The 25921-nt window shown below is 44.0% G+C and overlaps 2 protein-coding genes across 2 annotated transcripts in view; one reads left to right on the top strand and one right to left on the bottom strand.

Annotated features, from left to right (window-relative positions):
* The window catches only part of tmem14ca (transmembrane protein 14Ca), a 1114298-nt gene that overhangs the window by 380326 nt on the left and 708051 nt on the right, over positions 1–25921 (top strand). The gene's annotated exons all lie outside the window — the stretch shown is intronic.
* Positions 1–25921, bottom strand: part of ofcc1 (orofacial cleft 1 candidate 1) — a 128919-nt gene that overhangs the window by 91399 nt on the left and 11599 nt on the right. Inside the window, exon 4 of the mRNA XM_051928809.1 lies at positions 25331–25514. Coding sequence (XP_051784769.1) covers positions 25331–25514 — 184 coding nt within the window. The remainder of the gene's footprint in view (positions 1–25330; positions 25515–25921) is intronic.

Below are 25921 nucleotides of genomic sequence, written 5' to 3'. Positions count from 1 at the left end.
CGAAAAGGTTTGAGGAAGAAGAAGAAGGTCTGTGTAGGCAACATGGATATTGAAGTTAGGGCAAGGTGGACAACTAATGATCCAGCTGACCAAAAATTCACTCTCTATTAAGGAGCAGATCTCCACAGCTACCAGGGAAGGGCAGCAGCACATGAAAGTGAGAGGTGGGCACCACACTGACTGAAAGAGAAGACCTCCATAGGCACAAACATGAGAGGTCGATGACCAGCGAAATGCTGGCTCAAGATATATCATATAGGAGCAGGATGAAGTCATCAGCGCCTTTCGTTTGCTGATGCTGATATGAGCAAGAACCATATGAATCAATAATAATAATAATAATTATTATTTTCATTCCAACAAATTGCGCATCACTAACTTGACTACTGATTGACAAATCACATACTAAATGACATATAACAGAGACGTTTGCATTGTATTTGTCATTCCAAGAGATGGCATATCACTGGCTTTAAAACTGCTTGTACATACTAAATGGTGTATAACAGAGACGTCTGCAATTCATTTCTAATTCCAACAGATGGTGCAAAACCATCTTTAACACTGCTTGAACATACTATATGGCATTTAACAGAGATGTCTGCAATTCATTTGTTATTCCAACAGATGGTGCACCAACATCTTTTACAGTGCTTGTACATACTAAATGGTGTATAACAGAGACATTTGCATTGCATTTGTCATTCCAACAGATGGCATATCACCAGCTTTAACACTGCTTGTACATACTATATGGCATTTAACAGAGATGTCTGCAATGCATTTTTCATTCCAACAGATGGCGCACCACCAATTTTAACACTGCTTGTACATACTAAAAGGTGTATCACAGAGATGTCCATCCAGCCATCCATTTTCCAACCCGCTGAATCCGAACACAGGGTCACGGGGGTCTGCTGGAGCCAATCCCAGCCAACACAGGGCACATGGCAGGAACCAATCCCAGGCAGGGTGCCAACCCACCGCAGATAACAGAGATGTCTGCAATGCATTTGTCATTCCAACAGATGGCGCACCACCAATTTTAACACTGCTTGTATATACTAAATGGCGTATAACAGAGACATTTGCACTGCATTTGTCATTCCAACAGATGGCGCACCACCAATTTTAACACTGCTTGTATATACTAAATGGCGTATAACAGAGACATTTGCACTGCATTTGTCATTCCAACAGATGGCATATCACCAACATTAACACTGCTTGTACAAATCCCATACTAAATTGTGTATAACAGAGATGTTTGCATTACATTTGTCATTCCGACAGATGGTGCACTACAGCATGATAGTGCAGGAGATGCTGCTTCCAATGTGGACTCTCAGTGGTCTTCCTTGATGATCAGTTATGGATTTTCATACCTGCACTTTTGCACGATAACTCTGTTGGTAAAACACCTTGGCACTTCAATTTGTTTATTCTGGAATAAACCAACTTTCTACTGGCCATCCCAGTGCTTTCATCACAAGTTCTGAGGACTTTAACAACGTCCTCAGTAATGTCGTGGTTTCCTGATTTGGCCGAGTTCATCCTCGGCTTACGAACTACCACGTGCCCACCTGGAGGAAGCGGCCGGTGGGCGTCACTCATATTAGCAGGAGACTAATTTGTCTATTTGTGCGTGTAAACCATTTTCTGCAAACACCTTCTGGACTTGTTGGACCAGGCTGGTGGTGTCCAGCAAAACACATCCCTGTTTAAAATGGCACCAACTTTGGCACCACAGAGCTGTGACCACTGCACCACATATCCAACTTGGCATTGTAACATGATTACAATAAATAATATTCATAGAACAGATGACATAAAGTATACGCCACAGCAAAGTGATGTTAGACGGACACCATCAGATATGCGCCAGGCATGAACCCACGGCGGTGCCAGAAATGGCTGCCACGCAGTTAAAGATCAAGGCTGTGACTCCTCACTTTGTGACACTCCAGTCCAGCACCGAGGAGGTGAGAAGTGAAGCAGGGCTTTGGAATGGCAGGCAGAGCTGCAGAGGTGTCACCCCGAGGGGACATCAGGGTGACGAGTGAGTGTGTGTGAGACATGACGATGACGATGGCCTCCCCATTGTTCTTTGTTGTGCTCTTTCTTTCATTCTCCTGTTTTGATCTGCTGTGGTTTGCCAACATTTGTTTCGGGTTTTGGGCAAACCCAATGGGTGCCTCGCTGGTCTGACAGCTGGCCATGTGCTATAAATAAAGAAGACTGCATTTCAATTATTTTCAGGAAAGCGGTGACGGACTGGCATGCTGCCCACCCTGGGATCTCGCCCGGTGGCCATTGCATTCCCATAATGACGACTTAGGAGATAAAAGGTACAGAAAATTGGAGGGCTTTTTACTAAATGATGGTCCCGTTACTGGTGGCTTCCCTTATCGCCGAGTCCTATTGACACATGGGGGCCAAACCCACAAAAATGACCACACTGACTTCAATCGCAGTCGGCCTGTTCTTGAAGTGCTCATGGCAGCCTTGGAACGCCTAAATGGGTTTCTAAATAAAACTCGGGAGCGCAGAAATGTAAAACCGCAAAACATTTTTACATCCATAGGCGGACTTGTGGACGTGAATGAGCGGCCATGGAGCGACCGGCAGTGGAGACCCTCCTAGGCCACACTGCAGGATAAAGCAGTATGTGGATCAAGCCAGGTTTGGCAGCAGCGGGCATTGAGTTTGGGCGAGGGGCGATGCCAGATTACAACACCATTACTGTAATGTCTTGGGGTTTGGAGGACTGGTGGAGGATTGGGCTACCAAGGCTGGCTGTTGGTTGGTTGGCCCTTTAAAGGACCACAGTGGATGAGTCTCCATTGTACTCCAGCGAGTAGCACTGCAGCACACTTTGGTCCTTCCATGACTCTTAACAATTCAAGAAGACTTGGACAAGCGTCAGAATGGGGCGAGCACTCAGAAAATGCAGTTTGATGTAGAAAAATGCATGGCGCTGCACAGTGGGCAAGCAGAACAGCAGTGTTAAATACAAGATGGGAGACACTGAGCTACAGGAAGAGACCTCTGGAAAGGATTTAGGGGTTTACATTGGCACAATGTTCTCGATTTCTAAGCGATGTGCAGAAGCAATAAAAATAAACCTTAATAAAAGGATAAGTGTCTCAGTGTCCATACAGTTGCTATGTCACTGTCATTCCATATCTCATTATATATCTCTTTCCATCACAAATATTTTTAATAATAAAATGCATTGCATTTGTCTTTCCAACAGATGGTGCATCACAAATATTTTTAGTAATAAAATGCATTGCATTTGTCTTTCCAACACATGCACACACATATTTTTAGTAATAAATGCATTGCATATCTCTTTCCAACACATGGCGCATCACAAATATTTTTAGTAATAAAATTCATTGCATTTGTCTTTCCAACAGATGGTGCATAACACTTATTTTTAGTAATAAAATGCATTGCATTTGTCTATCTAATAGATGATGCATTACACATATATTTAGTGATAAGATGCATAAATATTACTAAAAAGATACAAAATGACTGCAAAAACAACACATGCATATCAAAATCCCAAGTTAATAAAAGCAAAACTAAAACCAAATGTTAAAGCCAAGATGGTAGACAAAAGTTGTAGTCAAAATATTCGTTGCAGCTTCTCTTTTTGCTCACTTTTGCCATCAGCTGAAATTTGTGTTTTTTCCACCATCTTTTATAAGTGCATCATGTGATCTCCGGGTCATATGACCAGCAACGGGGATGGCAACCGTAAACAAGTGGAGGTGAGACGGCGTCAGTGATGAAATAAACCAACTTGTGGAAATGGGCTCTAAATCCATCCATTATCCAACCCACTATATCCTAACTACAGGGTCATGGGGGTCTGCTGGAGCCAATCCTAGACAACACAGGGTGCAAGGCAGGAAACAAACCCCGGGCAGGGTGCCAGCCCACCGCTGGGCGCGCACACACACACACACACACACACACACCAAGCAGACACTAGGGACAATTTAGAATCACCAATGCACCTAACCTGCATATCTTTGAACTGTGGGAGGAAACCCACACAGACACGGGGAGAACATGCAAACTCCACGCAGGGAGGACCTGGGAAGCGAACCCAGATGGGTCTCCTAACTGTGAGGCAGCAGCGCTACCCACTGCGCCACCGTGCCGCCTCCTATCTAAATCATTTCTAGATATTAAAAATAGCAGCGGCCTCCACACTGCCCCATGCTGGTCACCACTATTAACATCGCCCAATTCTGAGGAGGTTCCTCTCACCATCACCGTTCCTGTGTCTGAGCCAATTCTGTACCCATCAACACACCACACCCTGAACTGGCACTTCTTTTAGTTTGATGCCCAATCTCTCGTGTGGCACCTTATCACCTAAATAAGAGGTGTGCAGAAGAGCAGCTGTGAACGCACAACACGTCAGACCTTGAAGCAGGTGGGGGGCTACAGCAGCAGGAGACCACCCCGAGTGCCACTCCTGTCAGCTAAGAATGGGCAACTAATGTTACAATTCATATTGGCTGTCCAAAATGAGACAATAGAAGATTGGAAAAAACGTCACCTGGTCTGACGAGTCTCGATTTCTGCTGCGACATTCAGGCGGTCGGGTCAACAACATGAAAGCTGGGGTCCATCCTGTCTTGTATCATTGGTTCAGGCTGCTGCTGGTGCTGATGATGTGGGGGGTATTTTCTTGGCCCACTTTGGACCCTTTAGTACTGTACATCATTTAAATGCCACGGCCTGCCTGAGTATCGTTGCTGACCACATGTCCCTTTATGACCGCCATCTTCTGATGGCTCCTTCCAGCAGGATACCCCGCCATGTCACAAAGCTCCGATCATCTCCCACTGGTGTCTTAAACATGTCAATGACTTCACTGGACTCCAATGGTCTCCACAGTCACCAGATCTCAATTCAGTAGAGCACCTTTGGGATGTGGTGGAATGGGAGACCCACGTCATGGATGTGCAGCCGACTGTGTGACGCCATCATGTCAACATGGAGCAGAATCCCTGGCACCTTGTTGAATTGATGCCATGAAGAATGACGTCAGTTCTGAAGGCCAGTGGGGGTCCAACCTGATCCAAGCGAGGTGTACCTAATAAAGTGGACGCTGAGCGTATGCCTGAATTTTGTGTTGTTTCTTTTTTTAGATTCTTGTATTTATTTAATGTAATAATTCATTCTTTTGTTGTTTGGGCCAGGGGTTTGGCCGTTCTTCTCCCCCTTTAAAAGATTTTGCAGGCTCTTTTTGGGCCTTTTGACAGTGTGGGCATCAGGGGTGCTGTTAAAAAATAAAATTCATTTTGAAGGAAGTGAGCAGGAGATGCAGAGGTGCAGAATCTTCTCTTCCTCAGATGAAAATCCAAACAAAAGCAGCGATAAGCGAAGCCCAACCCCTAAACCAGAACTCAAAGTCAAGGAGATTCGTTGCCCTCACTTCCTATCCAGCACTCACTCCGGTTTTCAGTCTGGAATCCAGAATCTTGGATGCCACGGACACTTTTTGGGATTGATGATGTCACAAGAAGCCAACAGGACGTGTTGCTAGGGAGTGAAGTGCCACCGCGGGAGGTGGGTAAGAAGTTAGGGTGACAGAAAATAGACCAGGAAACACAAGCTGAAGCCAGGAGGTCAAATTAGAGCATCCAAAAAAAAAATTGGCAGGACAGAAGACCACTCAGCCCAACAAAATAACATCAAGTCAAGTCGAGATCTGAAGGTTCCAAAAGTCCTACTGTCTACCACCCTCAGGTGTTCTATGGGTCTGCTGCTCTTCACATGAAGAAACCCTTTCTAACATCTGTACGACATCTGGCCTCACTTTTCCATCCGTGTTCTCATGTTCTTGCTGTTGAAGTTTCTTTAAATTAAGAACTGGGCCCCACCTCACTAGTTCCTTCAGTCACATCCCATCTTAATCTCCATTTACTTCAACTTCTTCAGTCTCGTCTCAGAGCCCTAAGCCCCCAAATCAGCCCAGTCGCTCTCCTCAGGACTCCCTCGAGTGCTGGTATGTCTTTGTCTGTAATATGGAGAGCTTTATTGGCCTATGCAATGGGCCAACCTTTTCCACATATTTGGTTTTCCACCATTTTGACCCACTGTGGTTCAAAATTATTAAAAACCAGAACATTCTCCAAAAATGAGCTGAGTTGAATAATGCTGAATGTGCCTTATAGACATTGAGCCGCACTGTTGATGGAACTCAAGCAGTGCCCCATCTGAAATATCGCCCACCCACCATGATATGAATACTGAGGAGTCACTGCCTTCAGACACCCAGGGGGTCCCCCCAGACTGTGACATCTAATAAAACTGAAAGTGTGCTTTGGACACCGAGGGTCACCGTTCATGTAACTCAAGTGGCATACACTCTGGACCGTACTGCCCACTACACACTGTGCTTTGCCCACGAAGGACCTCCATTTAAGTAACTTAAAGAATTCCCACTGTGGACATCAAGGGGGAGCCCCCTCCACACCTAGGGCACTATATGGACTTTGACAGGCACCATTTGTTAGCCAGCACCAGCAGAAGTTTCACAAGAGACCCCCACAAGACCACCACACCCCACCTGCTCTTTCTTTGATCGAATGCTGCCAGTAATTCAGTTCCACTCCAAGCCATGAAGGGTTGACCAATCAGTGAATGAGACATTGTGATGAGCAGGATCCAATCAGGGAGGGGCTACGGAATAAGCACAAGCCAATCAGAGTGCGGATACAGTCTGCCTTTTCAACAGGCGCCGTTTTCACCCGTCCACGTTACAACACTGAGGTTACGTTTTCAGAAGTGGGCACATCTGGGGAGCATTTTCAAAAGTCTCCGCATTCAAGGGGTAACTGCAGAAATGTGTTTTTAAACGAAACTGCCCACTCTGGGTGGACCCCGATGAGCCTAACACCCTCTGCTCAGGGGATGCGGGGTAAAGATGTCAATTGGAATCGCCGACCACGGTGGCACCCTCTTTTCATTGTGTGCCCGGCCCCGGCTCCCTAGCGTCACTTCTCCAGCCTCCATGGCACACAAACCCCATTCCCTGTCATCGCTGCCTGTCACTCTTTTGTCATCCCAGCCCAACTTCCTCTCTCTTTCTCCCACTGCCCTCATTCCTTGGACCACAAAAGCGAATGAAATCAAAAGTTCACTTCCCACATAGGATCAGTGAGGAAACGCGAATAAACCCTGTAAGTGAAACCATCATATCACTGGCAATTAGATATGATGAAGAAAAAAAAAAGTCTCCAAATAAATTAAATGTACTTGTAATACATTTCCTATTCTGCCTTTGCGTGGAAAATTACTTCTGAAGTGTTTTTTTTTTTTTCCTGTAATTTAAATGTTAAGCCGCCAGATGTGTGTCTCATGCTTGAAGAGCCGAGGCTTTGCATTATTTAGCATATTAACATTCCGAGAATTTAAAAAAGGGCTCCTTCATCGCCTGGAGGTTCTAATTAAGTAAACCTTAGCTTGATACATGTACAAATTTCAGGATGGAAACTTTTGTACGCAGCCAGTCACATCGATATGATAAATATGGAAACTTCCAAGATGATATAATTTTTCTTTAGCTTCAGGAATTAAATCCATCTGCGCTGATAAGTTTTAAATAGAGGCCAGCAATCAGGCGACGTTCGCCGTTAACGGCGGAGCTCTTTAGCTCTTTACCGAGCGCCGGCACTTCTCTTATTTATTTGTTTATTTATTAATTTTCTCACGGACTTGACGTCCGATCGCGTTGGAACACCAGCCGCGGCTTTTAATTAGCATTTTGGCTGTTAAACAATTTGAATGGCCGCAGTTACACCCGAGCGGCGCTGATGAATTTCTACATTTGCTGGTGTTTCATTATTTTTTATTATTTGCGGCGCTCCATTTGCCCTCTTTGTGCTTTTGCGTTAAAAACTTTCAACGTCCGACTGTTTTTTTTTTTTTTTTTTGAACGGAGTATTTGAACGCAGTTCATTTCAGCGCTGACATAATTAATATTCAGCGGCCCGTCTGTGATGGAGATGGAGCGGGTTTGAAGAGACCGGCGCGCGCGGCCTTCATAAATCACAAACCGTACATTTCGTTACGAGGGCCATTTCACCAAATGCCAAATGTGTCAACATCGTCCCGCGTCTTACCGGGGCTTTGTTCATTCGGGCGAATGCGATCAAACCAGGTATGCGGGGCAATCGGTGACCCGCGACGTCCTTTATTTATACGCTCTTTTAAAATGGAAATCAGCCGGTGACAGCGCGGCAGACAACCGGCGTGCGCAAACCAATGTGTGCACGCGCGAGCGCGCTCTAGAGACAGCGCGCCTCACGTTTGCTTCGTGAGTCAAATGTGCGGCCGGCATGCGGGAGGGCAGACGCGGTGGGGAGGATGTGGGTGTGGGGGGGGACACAGGAGGGGGGAGGGGGGTATGAGGCATGGCTTGGACTGACCGTCGATATGCAATACAAAAAAAAAAAAAAAAAACAGAACGAGAAACACGCCGATTGGTCACTTGACTTCTCATTCAAAGGAGCGCGGCGCCACCTCCTTTATTGCCCACTAAGGACCCCTAGTCGTATAAATCTAATCAAAAACCATCGACTTAAGGGTCCTGGGTTTGACCAACTCCGTTGATTGACAATTGATCAAATATACCAGTGGTGTAGACGCATTGCGTTTGAGGGACCGAAATAAGGGGTCGAAATAAGGGGTCCTGTCGCAACATCCAAGTTTACACGTTCATGCAACCTGATTGTGATTTGATTTTCACAGATCCGACTTGGGTGTAAAGACGCTTTATCTATCTATCTATCTATCTATCTATCTATCTATCTATCTATCTATCTATCTATCTATCTATCTATCTATCTATCTATCTATCTATCTATTATATAGTGCCTTTCACATCTATCTATCTATCTATCTATCTATCTATCTATCTATCTATCTATCTATCTATCTATCTATCTATCTATCTATCTATCTATTATATAGTGCCTTTTCTATCTATCTATCTATCTATCTATCTATCTATCTATCTATCTATCTATCTATCTATCTATCTATCTATCTATCTATCTATTATATAGTGCCTTTCACATCTATCTATCTATCTATCTATCTATCTATCTATCTATCTATCTATCTATCTATCTATCTATTATATAGTGCCTTTTCTATCTATCTATCTATCTATCTATCTATCTATCTATCTATCTATCTATCTATCTATCTATCTATCTATCTATCTATCTATCTATTAAATAGTGCCTTTTCTATCTATCTATCTATCTATCTATCTATCTATCTATCTATCTATCTATCTATCTATCTATCTATCTATCTATCTATCTATCTATTAAATAGTGCCTTTTCTATCTATCTATCTATCTATCTATCTATCTATCTATCTATCTATCTATCTATCTATCTATCTATCTATCTATCTATCTATCTATTAAATAGTGCCTTTTCTATCTATCTATCTATCTATCTATCTATCTATCTATCTATCTATCTATCTATCTATCTATCTATCTATCTATCTATCTATCTATCTATCTATCTCTCATATAGTGCCTTTTATCTATCTATCTATCTATCTATCTATCTATCTATCTATCTATCTATCTATCTATCTATCTATCATTATTATTTTTGTAAGTCACACACAATCCCCTTTTATTGAGGGTCGCCTTGTCCAGCTCGACAGCAGCCCCCTCGAAGTTAACACACAATACACAATGGATGAGTGGTTGTGTGTGATGGCCCCCCTCGGAGTTTTAACACATGTCCAGTAAATGCAAGTGATGAGTGGCTGCCCCCCGTTTTTTTTGCACACCATGTTACATTAATGTTTAACAATGGAGAATGCTGGGGGGGTTTGGGAGTTGTAGAGCGTGAGGTCCATGATGATGACTTTCCAAAATAGCCCTTAATAACAGGACCCCGCCAAATCAGTATTTTAGCCCAGTGAATCCTTTTAAAGTGAACCCATTTGGTAGAAACGCCACACATGTGCCCATCCGGCTCAGTCATTCCTCCCGGTTGAGGCAGTAACCCCATTTTTGTGCCGAAGTGGACAGGAGAGACCACCACCGGGATTTTAAAATGTTATTTGAGGGATTCCAAAGTTCTGCAGCCATTAGGACTCATCCAGGCAGTACGGCCCACCAGCCTCGATTTCTGTGGTGTAATCTCGTCAGGCCTACAACGCCTTTGCCCTTCTGTGTGGAGGAGTTCAGAGCAAATTAAATGAGCAAATATGCAAATGAATGAAAGGGCCGTGAGCTGTCACAATAAATAAACAGTAACAGCACGGAATGTGAGTATAAATAACGTGGCGAGCACCGGGACCACAGCAGCGAGGCACCCACCACCGTAGCCAGCCCTGAATCGGGTGTTTTAATTTCAGTCCAGCAAGTCAATAAGTCGCAGCTCTTGGCAAACCTGCCAGGCCTCAGGAAATGCCAGCTGAGCCAATAAAAGGAAAGCCGCCTCCCAGCCCTCCACAGCCAACTCCCCTCAGGAGAAGCCCACCACTACTTCTCCATGCTGGCTCCTCCTTCCCTTTGGCTCTGGACTCCGCCCACTTTATGCCTCATTGCCACTGTCAATCTGTCCCTAGCCCCGCCCCTCTCATGCTGCTATCATTCATTGTGTCATGAAAAGAAGAACATGGTTGTCGCATATTTCTTGCTGCATTGCCTAATCATTCACTTCTTCACTGACGAGCGACGGCACACGCGACATGAAACGAGTCCTGAAATGAAAACTGTCACTTTCACTCATCAACATTAAGAGGGTGGGCTCTGCTGAGTCCTGCATTCTGATTGGTGAACATCAGACAGAGGCTCCTAATGAAAGTCGATGTGTGAAGGGTTTCTGGCATCAGCGTCCGACTTTTGCATTCCCAAGTCAAGCAATGTGAGGATGGAGGATTCACCAATTAAAAGCCAGCACTCGCTAGAGCCCGCCCTCTCGACCTTGACGAGTGAAAGTGACAGTTTTTATTCCAAGGCTTCCTTCAGGCTGCGTGTGACTTCACTGAAATAAATAAATGAATAAATGAACAAAGAATTAAAGAGAAACATAGAGAAATAAGTAACAGAAAATATCTTTAGTGACACATTTAATTATTTAAAGTCACGATTCACGTTGATGTGTATTTATTGTCACAGTGCTTTTACTTATTGGCATTTTATTGATTTATATATTTATTTCATTTTTGTCTGAAATATCCCACTATAAGTGTCCGTATTAAGAAAACGAACTCAGGTTCAAAGCGTAGGACACGGAGCCTCCCTCTCTTTACAGTAAGAGCTCTGAACTGGCACTTTACTGGGTGCTCTGGATGTGCTTTGAACCCTTGTGTGACAGAACCAGTGCATTCTGGGAAGAGATCTCGGCATGTGAACTTGGTTCTTTGGGCTTCAAAAAGACCCCTCTAAACAGAAATGATTAATGCCAAGCAGAGCAGGACGCTAACAGATCCAGAAACCCGCAGTCAGGCCGAGTTTTCGGATTTGCGGAACGAATTCTTTGAAATCTTCAAGCCACCACTGCTGTGTCACAAACATGTCACCTACTTACGGCTGTTTAGGGAATCGGCTTTGGATTTGGTTACCCGAAGCGTCATGTGGATGACGGTGAGCCGTCCTGTGGGGTCGCCCTCAAGGACCACTTTGGCACCTTCATTTTTAAGGGGGTCACAGACACAGGTGCACGGTGCCCTTGCTGCCTAACTTGACATAAGTAACCAGAAATGAAAATAACTATCTGATAATCAAAGCAATCAGAAGGACCTGAAGCTGTGCAGCGACCCACCACCCCTTAAATGGATATGAGGGGCCAAAGTTACTCCTTTTCATAAAAAGAGAAAAAAAAATCCGGATCAGTAGAATGGGCCTGTGGAGAGTTTGGAGGTGACGGATCAAACAGATGATTGTATTTTTGCCCATTTGATTCTTTGCCAGTGGTCCTCGCCCACTGAGAGCTGCTCCCAAAATTATTAATATGGACAGATCTCTAACAGAAGCACATGGGGAGTCGTACTGTAAGGTCAGTAATTATGAATATGAGGTTAGTTTGATTGTTGATCCCTTACTGGCCCTCTGTGGACCGCCATCAGTGGGTGACAAATGACACATTACTATTCCAAATATTTCTATTTTCTATTACAGTCAAAAATATTCAGCTTTTAAGTATTTAAGATCATTAGCGTTAGACCCGACTGTCACATGGGCTGTAAACACAGCGCTAAAGGGCTCAGTCCTGAGTGTCACTCGGTCAACGGTACAAACACGTCTTGCGTAAGACCCGAGGATTACTGGGCTGTACAAGTGGCAACAGCGTCACCCTGGCAACAGCGTTGGCGTGTCTTACATATGTGACTGTCCTGAGCGTTACCCTGGCAACGGCCTAGGTGTGTCTTACGTATGTGACAGTCCAGAGCATTACCATGGCAACGGTTACCCTACCCAATGGCCTAGGCGTGTCTTACATTTGTGTCAGGACTGAACGTCACCCTGGCAACAGTGTAGGCGTGTCTTACATATGTGACAGTCCTGAGCGTTACCCTGGCAACAGTGTAGGTGTGTCTTACGTATGTGACAGTCCAGAGCGTTACCCTGGCAACAGTTACCCTACCCAATGGCCTAGGCGTGTCTTACATTTGTGTCAGGCCTGAGCGTCACCCTGGCAACAGTGTAGGCGTGTCTTACGGTTGTGTCAGGCCTGAGCATTACCCTGGCAACAGTGTAGGCGTGTCTTACATTTGTGTCAGGCCTGAGCGTTACCCTGGCAACAGCATAGCTGTGTCTTCTCCAAGCCTCATAATGGCGTCTCATAAGAAACGACTCTCATCAGCAGTGATGACAAAGTGAAACTGAAAGTGACAGGTAGATAGATAGATGGATAGATAGATGAAAGGCGCTATATGATAGATAGATAGATAGATAGATAGATAGATAGATAGATAGATAGATAGATAGATAGATAGATAGATGAAAGGCGCTATATGATAGATAGATAGATAGATAGATAGATAGATAGATAGATAGATAGATAGATAGATAGATGAAAGGCGCTATATGATAGATAGATAGATAGATAGATAGATAGATAGATAGATAGATAGATAGATAGATAGATAGATGAAAGGTGCTATATGATAGATAGATAGATAGATAGATAGTTAGATAGATAGATAGATAGATAGATAGATAGATAGATAGATAGATAGATAGATAGATAGATAGATAGATGAAAGGTGCTATATGATAGATAGATAGATAGATAGATAGATAGATAGATAGATAGATAGATAGATAGATAGATAGATAGATAGATGAAAGGCGCTATATGATAGATAGATAGATAGATAGATAGATAGATAGATAGATAGATAGATAGATAGATAGATAGATGAAAGGCGCTATATGATAGATAGATAGATAGATAGATAGATAGATAGATAGATAGATAGATAGATAGATAGATAGATGAAAGGCGCTATATGATAGATAGATAGATAGATAGATAGATAGATAGATAGATAGATAGATAGATAGATAGATAGATAGATAGATGAAAGGCGCTATATGATAGATAGATAGATAGATAGATAGATAGATAGATAGATAGATAGATGAAGATAATCCACTTCCTCAATTTAAATGTTTATTCTAGAAAGTTTCTGATAACATCCTGTTTATTTATTTTTTAATTTCATTTTTTTGAAGAAACTGGAAACTTTAAATATTTTGTTATTAATTTTAAAAAGTCGCCCGTCCCGAGTGACCCTGCATGAAGACCGTGTGACGCTGACCTCAGGTGGGATTTCTTCACCAATTCGAGCTGTGAGACCCACGGGTACAAACACAGCGCCAGTTAACCCTCTGAGTGTCTGGTCACGGATGACCAGTCTGGAGGGGCTGTGACTGAAGTGCCACTCGAGCCTGGGGGTCCCGGCTGCACTTTCATTTACCCCTCATTTGCAGCTCCTTTTCACCCTCCGGCCTTCTGGTATTGTCTGTCAGTTGGTTAAAGCAAAGGGCAAAATGTTGGAGGGTCCCTAATGAACCCAGTGGACCCCCCAAAAGTCTGAATTTCAAAGTTCATGTGGGCATAATAAAAATCAAAAGAACACTCGACAGAGGCATAAATTAGTCAGAGCAAGAGACAACCTTGAAGGTGCAGAGGAGGACTGGACACCACGGGGTCGACACGTCAAAGGGGGGCTTCTGTTTGCTGCCTTTGGCCTGCTGGCTCACAAGTTCACAACACCACCTCGTGTCTCGTCACCAGACCTGCTTGTGGTTTCCATGAGCCGAGCCGAGGGTGCGCCAGTGTCCAGCTGGGGAGGCTTGGAGTAGATGACTGGCTAGACTGCGTGTTCTCAAGGGGTTGCTGTTATATAGCGCCTTTCTAATACATGTGCTGTAGTACAGGTGGCACAGTGGTCTGATGTTTAGTAGATCCAGCGCCCCTCAGGTTTGAACCCCTGTTCCCAGTGGTCGTCGGTGTGAGTCTGCATGTTCTCCATGTGCCCCTGTGGGTTTTTTTTTTCTGACTGCTCTGATTTTCCTATCACCTCCACAAAGATGTTGTCACACCACAAGAAGAGACCCACAAAAAGGTTTGGGGCAGCCACCCGTTTAAGTTATTCCTGGCAGCAAAAATGGACATTATCAGTGTACAGGTGTGTACAGAGTGGAGTCCACAACAGAACTGATTTGATAGGACACAGATGGCGGCTTTAAGGGAGATTGGAGGAAGTGATGTCATCTGTAGGGCCGGACCCAGAAGTGACGTCATCGTGGGCCAGGCAAAATTTCCCATAACTGGTCTGCAGAGAAGTAAGAGAAAGAGTCTGAGCACAGCGCCACCTCCTGGTCTGGCATGGAATTTCTCTCATTCAAGCCCGTTAGCTGCCTCCCATGCACACGTGTGTGACAACACGTAGATCAGCCTAATAAGTGTGTGTGTGTGTGTCATGTGATATTAAGACTGAACTGGCGTCCCACCCGGGGTCGGGCCCTGCCTTGTCTTCAGTACTGCCTTATATGTTGTGACTTTCTAATTTTGTTTCCTTGTCACTCTTCAGTTTTTGTTCTTCTGTGGATTTTTCCCTCCTGATTGTTCTAAAATGGCAGCCATTCACAAACGGCAGCACAGACCCGGGGTCAAATGCCCAGAAACCCTCAAGAGGTGCCCCCGTTCAGATGCTCTTTCTACTTATTTGCATTGGCATCTTACAATTTAAACATATCCTCAGATTGGCATTTGACATTTAAAGAGGAGGTCCCTTTGGAGTGACGTGACAATAAGTGTCTCTGTGGGGTCTCTCTGAAGTGTCAATGGCAGAAGACATGTGGCCAGAAAAGGTGGGCTTTCCACAACTGTGAATCAGTGAAAGTGGGTTTTAGGAAACTGGGGTCTGTCTTGGGGGTCTCCATGTTCTGCACACTGCTGGGGGGGACATGGGGAGAAAATGTAGACTCCAGGATGGGATTCAAGCTCCGACCACCTGCCTTTCCTGTCCACCCCCTGTCTTGTGCCACCTGCTGCCACATGTTTAGCTCCTGGATGTCCCCCCAGGACCCCAATTAGCCACAAAGTGTGAACAGAAATCCAGTAGCGCACGCTGGACTTGGACGGGTCATAAATCTCAGCCATACTGGTGAATGGTGACAGTGCTGGTACATAAAAGAGGGGTCCTTGCTAGCAGACATCGAGCCACGTGGTCCTACGGTGGCACCGCCTCCTCCTCCTCCTCCTCTTCCTGACGATCATCAAACTGGCAGCCTTACAAGTGCTGAGCACCCCAGCGGAGGTCAACGGTCATCACGTGCAAAGGAAACGACAAGCTGTGAAAAGTGGTGACATAATGTGGGCCACATGTTCCTGAGCTCGGAGGGGGGCCGGCGTTTCACAGGACTGTGGTGGTCCGGCTGGAAACTCGAGCTGATGGAAGACAAGACTCACAGGTTTCAGGACTTGAATGGTGAAGGAGAGGAGGATTTAATAATAATAATAATAATTATTACATTTATATAGCGCTTTTCTCAGTACTCAAAGCGCTATCCACACAGGGAGGAACTGGGAAGCGAACCCACAATCGTCCACAGTCTCCTTACTGATTTAAGAAGAAGGTGTCAAACATCACCGTTTGAGAATGCAGCAAACCAGGATGACTCGGAGTGGAGTGGGCACCAGAATCCACACGATCAGACATTGAGATGCAGCCCCCCTGTTGTCACCAGTCCAGAAGTGCATACTTGGGGGGCCGCCATTATGCTCTCTGCAGGACGTTGTGCCACACTGACAGGCGATGGTACTAAACACCCCCAGGCTTGGATGCCAAATATCTGACCAGGAGGCCATTTAGTGGTCCACGAGTGAAGCTGGGTGGGACGAGGAGGGAACAATGGGCATCAAAAGCAGAAAGAAGGTCCCATCAATGTACTGGTCACCAGTGTAAAGTGGCAGCTGTTTATTGGTCTTCAGCATGGAGGCCACCAGAGCAGACACAGGCCACTAGAGGGAGCTGTCTGGAGCTGACCGGACTGGGACTGAAACACAAGTGCTAGGCGATGGAGTGCCCCCTAAAATAAGAAGGGGGGTCTCTTTGCAGTGGGTGGGGGGGGGGGGGGCTCGGAGTACAAAAGGCACAAGGAGGAGTTGAAATGGGTCTGAGCAGGGGGCGCAACCTCTTCAGCTTCAGTAGTAAAACTCTGGGGGGCATCGCAGTTTGTCAAACTAGACACTGCCCTGAGCGGTGGTCTCCCGTTACTGCCCCTCTTCGGACATTCATGTGTTTCCTAAACCTGCTCTATCCTCAGCAGGGGGGAAGCTGGAGCCCATAACAGTAAGCACTGGGGGCAAAGGAAGGAACGAACCCTGGGCAGGGCATCAGTGCCACCTTCATTGGTGAGCCATTCTTGTTGAACCTCAGCTCTTGTCCGGGACCACTGAACAGCGCCCCCAGCAGGGTAACAAGTGAACGGACTTTCTCTACTTTGACGCCAACTGCCTACAACCCTCTTTGTGAGGTGAATTTTCTTAACGTGAACAAATAAATACCAGAAATTTAAAAGCAAAAAAGAAGTGAACCCCAATTAACATTAAAATACGTGAAAACGAGCAGACAGATTAGGAAGCGAAACAAAGCCATCAGATACCAATTTTAGAAGGCGGCCTACCTGCCCGCGCCTGCGCACTTCACACGAATGCCCTCTCAGCTTTGCTTTGGCTTTTCCCAAATATTTTCACGATTTGTTTTGATGCCGTGAAGTTCAAGAGAATACAAAAAGACAGAAGAGCAACGCCCGTTATTGGCATAACAGCACGTGAAGATGGCATCACCCCGGAGGATGGCAGAGACAAGTGTTAGCCCTGCCCTAAACATCCAGCCCCGCCTTAAAAAAGGCTGAGACTGGGTGGCAGGAAGATTTAAGCCCACCCCAAACACTGACCCCGCCCACATATTCAGCCAGGCCAAGAAAATGTCTAAGACTGGGAGGAGGCAACATTTAACCCCGCCCCAAAACACTAAGACCCACCCCCCACACCATTCAGCTGCCTCATATTAACATAGCGCCTTTCAAGTCTATCATATAGTGCCTTTCTTATTCATCTCTCTATTATAAAGCACCTTTCGCATCTATTTATTTTGTAATAGTGCTTTTCATTTCTACGTTTATAAGTTTATTATACAGTACCTTAAACATCCACTTGTATGTCACATCAGCGTTTCTCAACCTTTAAGTATTTGCGACCCGAGTTTTCATAACAGTTTTAATCGCGGCCCCCCTAACGTTTTTTTTTTTTAAAGGAGCCCACTAATACCAATTTGTTCTTTTTCAATTAATGATATATTATAGATGCATATTTTATTATACCTACTTAACTTTTATCGACGTTTATCTAAGTTTATATTTATTTTTCTAGTACTGTATCAGAATGTAGTTTATGTTAATTTGTTTTGGCTTCAATAGATGTATTTTTCATATTTTCGATTCTTGTTTTCTTTTTTTCACATTTTCGCACCCCCCCTTTTTGTTACATTGCACCCCCCCTTTTTTTTGCCCCACAGTTTGAGAGCCACTGTGTTACATGATGCTCTAGACGTGTCTTTACTGTTTCCATGTTGCCTTTCTCATCTAGACTCCTATTTTAGAGTACAGTAAACATATTATCTGTGTATCTGCTCATTTGCATGTTTTCTTGTATTTGTTCTCTAGTTTGGCACGTTGGCATTTCTTACTCTTCCATCTATCATATAGTGTCTTCACATTTTTCTATTGATTTCTGTACTTATCATATGGTCGCTTTCACATCTAATTCTCATGTAATGCCTTTCACATCCATCTATCTAATCCACAGAGTCCCATTCAGATGTCTCTCTCTCTCTCTCTCTGTCTATCATATAGTGCCTTTCACAGCTCTTTATCCCTTCATCATAGAGTGCCTTTCTCATCTGTCCATTTATCATATACTGCATTCACCACTATGTATGTAGCGTCTTTCACATTTATCTGTCTAATCCGTACAGTGCCTCTCATATCGAAGCCATATAGTGCCTTTCTCATCTATCAATCTTTATATCCATCTGTCAATCACATGGTGCCTCTCACATCTATTTTTTTATGTGGGCCCTTTCCATCTATCCATTGTCTCTCACATCTTCCCTGCTATCTAATGCCTCTCTCAGCACTTTCTGCCTCTCATATAGCGTCTTTCACATCTGTATATTATGCAGTGCCTTTTTATTTATCTGTTTCTCTATTCTAATGTATCGCCCACATCTATCTGCCATATGTATTAGATGAAGCTTATTAATCCTTTAGTGCCTTTCCCGTGTATCACAGACAGACAGATATAAAAAGACAGTGTAGTATATAGCGCCTTTCTTTCACACTGCCAATCTGTTACTTCAGCTATCAGTTATAGCGCCTTTCTCAACTCTGTGTTATGTAGCGTCTTTCATATCTGTTATACAACGTGTCCGTCTTCTGTCCATCGGTCCTTTTCTTTATTTGTGCGCGTCTTCTGCCGTTCGTTACTCCGCCTCGCCGTCTCCGCACAATTAAACCGCCGGTGCTTTTCAGCGGCCCGTGGACTCCAATCAGGCGGCGCGCCTCTCGATCACCGCTGACTGTTTCAGTGCGGCAGACACGCGAATTGCCGCAGATGCTTTCCGGTTTCCCTGGGGTTCCTTCCTTCAAGTACTAAACAACCAGAAAGTCATCAAGTGAGCATTTAATAAACTCTTAATTTAAAATGAATTACCACACATGGCGTTTGTTTACCCATTATTAAATCTCGGTGCACCCTTCGTGACGCATTACAGCCCCAGCCCGCCGAGGCTCCTCACGGCTTCTTCTGATGAAAGCCTCAATAAAAACCGATGTGCCGGTGGAGATCAGAGACGCGCGGCGGCGGCGGTAACGGTGGGCTTCGCACGTCCTGCCGCCTTCTCTGCGATGTTGAGGGCGATGCGCGCTGCCTTTAAATGGCACTTCGTTTTATCGGCGTCTCTTTTAATGTACTCAGTAGCCCCCACCCACCTTACAGGCGCGCTTTATTTTAGAATGGAACACGTGGTCTGGGGGGCACGCTGTAGTCAAGACATGCGCAGTTTAGTCGCCTCATTAGTACAAAACCCCAAAAGTGTTTAAAACTCCGCCGCCTATCAACTCCGTCTGATTTGTCCATTCCCGCCGCTGTCGGTGCCTAGCAACATAAAAACATTCAATCACATCGCACGCCCCCCAGAGTGCAGTTTTCGGGGTCGAAGCTTCATGTTTTAGTGGCGCTTGAGATACAGTATCTTTGTTAATTTGACTGTTATGAACTTACAAACGCGCTCATGGATATACTGTACAAGAGCGTTTTGATATGGAATGCACCTTTCACACCCTGATGTCCCCCTGACTATCCCACCCCCGTAATATTTTTCGTTTGTTCTTCTTAACTTCGATCCGACCCTGACACTTTGCGCAGCTTTCTTTTATGACGTAGTGTGTCACACGTGACCAGCAACTGACGTAACGACCTGTAAACGGTAATGGCGTCCGCCGTGCAAAGAAGAAAACACTCGACTCAAATGACTTCTTCTTCTTCTTCTTCTTCTTCTTCTTCTTATTATTATTATTATTATTATTATTATTATTAATTAACAAGAACCGTAAAACGTAGGCACCAAACCAGACCAGATTAGGAGTACTGGAGACGACTAAACCACAAATGCAGAGAAATGAAAAGCCAGGCAAGAGAGACGAAATTCGAAAATGAAAAATGAAAACCATAAAAGACATAAATGCCGTTTAATCTTTCTGTAAATATCTACACACAGGGATCTGTATTGTTTTTTAGTAAAGAATTCAGACTCTTGGGTGGTGCGCCCATCTTCAAGTATAGTGACCGCAACGAAAACGGGCGGGCGGGCGGGCGGGGGAACTGCAAATAGCAGCGCTAAACGTAACAATAAACATATTTTCAACATCATAAAAACTAAAGTAACAATATAATGCCGGTTATAATTGTTAAAAATCTAAATACACGACGCAGGCTCATCCCCAAAACGAGCATCCCAGTGACATGTGCTGCCAACTAATCCCGTCACGTGATCCAAAACACCCGCTGAAGTAAAAGTGACGTCATGAAAATGGCGTCCAGACGAGGACGAGCTTTTGAAAGAATGTAAGGACATTCAGACAAATCAAAGTCCGAGTCGTGACACCATGCTGCAATATTTGTTGCCAATACAAGATGTTTTTTAAAATTTAAGTTCAGCCCCCTTCCTTTTTTGATTTTCATTTTTCAATGGGTTAGTTAGGGTGTCCCAGATTGCCTCTAGACCCCTATATTTCACACCTTAGTGTAGGGCAACGCTGTGATCAGTCTTAGCGTCCTGCATGGGTTGTCCATCCATCCATTATCCAACCTGCTATATCCTAACTACAGGGTCACGGAGGTCCGCTGGAGCCAATCCCATCCAACACAGGGCATAAGGCAGGAACCAATCCCGGGCAGGGTGCCAACCCACCGCAGGACACACACAAACACATTAGGGACAATTTAGAATCGCCAGTGCACCTCACCTGCATGTCTTTGGACTGTGGGAGGAAACCCACGCAGACACGGGGAGAACATGCAAACTCCACGCAGGGAGGACCTGGGAAGCGAACCCAGATGGGTCTCCTAACTGCGAGGCAGCAGCGCTACCCACTGCACCACCGTGCCACCCTGCATGGGTTGTCCACATCTTTATTGTATGCTCAAACTGCACGTTTTAATTTAATTTTCTTTTTGACTTGCTTGTCGAATGAATTACATACTGAATGAAGCCCATCGCTCCTCCTGGAGTATAGACCACCGACAACAGTCCTCCAGCATCCCTTGTTCTGCAACCAACCAGTTACTCCCACCCTTGTCCGGTCAGCATGATATCGGCAAGCATTTCTTGGTGTGCCTCAGAGGTTCCACATCATTGACCAGCATGTGACGTTTGAAGTTGGTTTTGGCAAGGCATACCCCCCCCCACCACCTGCATCCTTCTTCTCAGGACTTCATCTTCCATGGGACGCTGCTGTGTCCTTTGCCTTGTGTCAGCATTGCTGATGGTCTTTGGCCAATAAATGTAAAGAATCCTTCACAGATGCCGGTTCACAAAGGTCTGGGTATTTCTCATGGTGGTCTTGGAGGTCCTCCATGTCTCTGCACCCATACAGAAGTTTAAATTAAGCAGGCATATATTAGTAGAGCTGTTGATGTCCTTTTTGAGCTCCAGATGTTCTTGATCTGGATGAACACAGCTCAGCCTTGTTGATCTTTGATGCTCATATCTGACCCTCCTTGCTTGTTCAGCTCACTGCTAAGGTATGTGTGGACTTCTGCTTCCTCCGAGGACCCTCCATTCAGCCTCAGTAACTCTTCATGCCCTGAGTTCACCCTCAACGCCTTCACCTCTCCTTTGTGGATGTTAGGGCCGATGTGGGCTGATGTTGCAATGAGACAGGAGTGTCAGGTCATCGAGTTGGGTCCTCAGTGTCCACTGCATTCATTTGTTTTTTTTGGTCACTGTCCTCGTGGGCCAGTCAGTGACAAGCAACTGTCACATTAATAGGCAACTATGATTTATTATATAGTGCCTTTCATATCTATCTATCTATCTATCTATCTATCTATCTATCTATCTATCTATCTATCTATCTATCTATCTATCTATCTATCTACAGTGCGTGAAACGAAGAGAGAACGTAAGAACATCACACAGAAAACTGTCGGGCGCAATAATTCGAGTCCCAGAGTAAAGACTGCGCCACCCAACCGACCTCACAAACAAAATGAATAATGAGATACAATCGTGTCTTTTGTCTCCTGTTGATTTTTAATATTCCCAAACTTTATTTCCTTATAAGGCACTTCGGGACGACTTTCGCCATGAAAGGCGCTTTTAATTAAAACGGTTGACAGCCACTGAAAAGACAGCAAACGAGCGGTGGAGCTGCGGTAGTGGACGCGATCGGCCGTCACGGACTGACCAGCTGACACGAGCGATCGCCATCACTGGGGCGCTCCACTTTGATCGAAACCTAAAACTTGGCAGGCTTCTCGTTTCTGTCTGGCAGGATGCTGGAGCACAACGTGGCCACAAAGTCTGGACGCGTTTGACGCACAACTCGGTTTAACAAAGAACAGCTCGTGACTTGGACAGGAAGCTCGGGGATTTTCAAGTGAAGCTCGGCGGAGCGGCGGTTGTCCCACACGTCTGCTTCAATGATGTCGTCTCCTAATCCGAAGTGACACGCGGTAATGCGGTTAGGACTTCTTCTGGTTCTGGATGTTCGAAAAGGACGCGGCGCAGATACAGTTTCAAATTAGCAGCTGACAGGCGATCGAAACATGTGAACTCCATTTCGGAACGTCTGGCTCAAATCCGAGAACTGGCGGTTTTTGTGGATTCGATTTCCCCCCCTCGGAGAAATAAATCAAGATGTACAACTGCCTGGAATTGTGTCTGCTCTGCTTAGTGTAACAAAATGGAGAGCACTGAACGAGTGAGCGCGGCACACCTGGACAGGGCGAGGAAACCGAGCTACAGGTGAACTACAGGGGGCGTACGAAGTGCGCCCTCTACAGGAGGCGTTTCTATCTATCTATCTATCTATCTATCTATCTATCTATCTATCTATCTATCTATCTATCTATCTATCTATCTATCTATCTATCTATCTATCATATAGCGCCTTTCATCTATCTATCTATCTATCTATCTATCTATCTATCTATCTATCTATCTATCTATCTATCTATCTATCTATCTATCTATCATATAGTGCCTTTCATCTATCTATCTATCTATCTATCTATCTATCTATCTATCTATCTATCTATCTATCTATCTATCTATCTATCTATCTATCATATAGCGCCTTTCATCTATCTATCTATCTATCTATCTATCTATCTATCTATCTATCTATCTATCTATCTATCTATCTATCTATCTATCTATCTATCATATAGTGCCTTTCATCTATCTATCTATCTATCTATCTATCTATCTATCTATCTATCTATCTATCTATCTATCTATCATATAGCGCCTTTCATCTATCTATCTATCTATCTATCTATCTATCTATCTATCTATCTATCTATCTATCTATCTATCTATCTATCATATAGCACCTTTCATCTATCTATCTATCTATCTATCTATCTATCTATCTATCTATCTATCATATAGCACCTTTCATCTATCTATCTATCTATCATATAGCGCCTTTCATCTATCTATCTATCTATCTATCTATCTATCTATCTATCTATCTATCTATCTATCTATCTATCTATCTATCATATAGCGCCTTTCATCTATCTATCTATCTATCTATCTATCTATCTATCTATCTATCTATCTATCTATCTATCATATAGCACCTTTCATCTATCTATCTATCTATCTATCTATCTATCTATCTATCTATCTATCTATCTATCTATCTATCTATCATATAGCACCTTTCATCTATCTATCTATCTATCATATAGCGCCTTTCATCTATCTATCTATCTATCTATCTATCTATCTATCTATCTATCTATCTATCTATCTATCTATCTATCTATCTATCTATCATATAGTGCCTTTCATCTATCTATCTATCTATCTATCTATCTATCTATCTATCTATCTATCTATCTATCTATCTATCTATCTATCATATAGCGCCTTTCATCTATCTATCTATCTATCTATCTATCTATCTATCTATCTATCTATCTATCTATCTATCTATCTATCTATCTATCTATCTATCATATAGCACCTTTCATCTATCTATCTATCTATCTATCTATCTATCTATCTATCTATCTATCTATCTATCTATCTATCTATCTATCTATCTATCTATCTATCATATAGTGCCTTTCATCTATCTATCTATCTATCTATCTATCTATCTATCTATCTATCTATCTATCTATCTATCTATCTATCTATCATATAGCGCCTTTCATCTATCTATCTATCTATCTATCTATCTATCTATCTATCTATCTATCTATCTATCTATCTATCTATCTATCTATCTATCTATCTATCATATAGCGCCTTTCATCTATCTATCTATCTATCTATCTATCTATCTATCTATCTATCTATCTATCTATCTATCTATCTATCTATCTATCTATCTATCTATCTATCGTATAGCACCTTTCATCTATCTATCTATCTATCTATCTATCTATCTATCTATCTATCTATCTATCTATCTATCTATCTATCTATCTATCCCTCTCTGCTATATAGTGCCTTTCATGCCAGTCTCTACTTATTCCATTAGCACTGATCTCATTGCACAGTCAGCAGGACCACAGGTGAGCTCAGGACCATCTTACCAGCATCATAGCCCCCCGCGCAAAGGAGTGCACTTGGGCTTCTGTTTTTATAATAAAACAGAAACATACATTGGCATCAGAAACATTATGGGCGCCTGTCCTCCTGGGGCCAATGGCCAGTGCCCATCCTGCACACACGTTAAGTCGACCCAGCTGGTGGGTTGTGCACATCGCCCGGGTGTCTTTCTACCATTTATGGCATTAGCTATAGAGGGGCGCTACATATAATGAAGGTAACTTTTTAGCTTTTCCCAAGCAGAAAGCGAACACTAACACAAATCATCCAGCGACGGCGAGCTCAATGGCTGATCATGTGTGTGACTCTTTACAGCAGGTCATAATTGGAAGGACATGCAGGCTTCAAAGTAATAAACCTGAAACTGACAAAGGCAGGACTGACCTGGACAGGAGGTGGACAGACAGTCCGCTGACCTCTGTGGACACAATTCTGGAGCATTGTGGCCTCTGTGGTGGTCTTCTTCAACCCTTCCAGCAGCGTAAAAACTGTCTGAAGTGTGAGTGTCTTGGGGAGCCATCTGAAGGGTGACCTCCTGTGTGGCCATGTCCTGCCGAAGCCTGAGCACCTGGATGAACACAGACAGCCACAGGGTCAGCCAGCCTGATGAAGTACCAAAGCTTTAGTAAGGTGGTTCAAAAATAAAGACATGAAAAAAAAAATCTGTTTTTTTTGCTCAAGTAGGGTCTCATCATTCATTTCAATCACTTCAAGATGAGCAGAGCCCACCATCACGAAGAGAGGCCACTGAACCCTAGTTAGCTCATCAAGACCTCCATGGAGTCTTCTTACCAAGGAGGCTGAGAAACTTCAGCAAGTGGAGATCCATTAATGGTCACTCAACGGACAGGCGACTCTTCATGTGTAGCTGCTGTCCTCAGTGAGAAGAAATGTGTGAAGGATGGTCTAGTGAGCTTCTAGTGGTGCCCCTGCCTTCTTGTTAGACAACTGACTTCAAAATAAAAGCCGGCATGG

The sequence above is a fragment of the Erpetoichthys calabaricus genome, chromosome 6, assembly GCF_900747795.2.
Source record: "Erpetoichthys calabaricus chromosome 6, fErpCal1.3, whole genome shotgun sequence".
Classification (NCBI taxonomy): Eukaryota; Metazoa; Chordata; class Cladistia; order Polypteriformes; family Polypteridae; genus Erpetoichthys; species Erpetoichthys calabaricus.
This window is presented reverse-complemented; position numbering and strand designations above follow the sequence as displayed.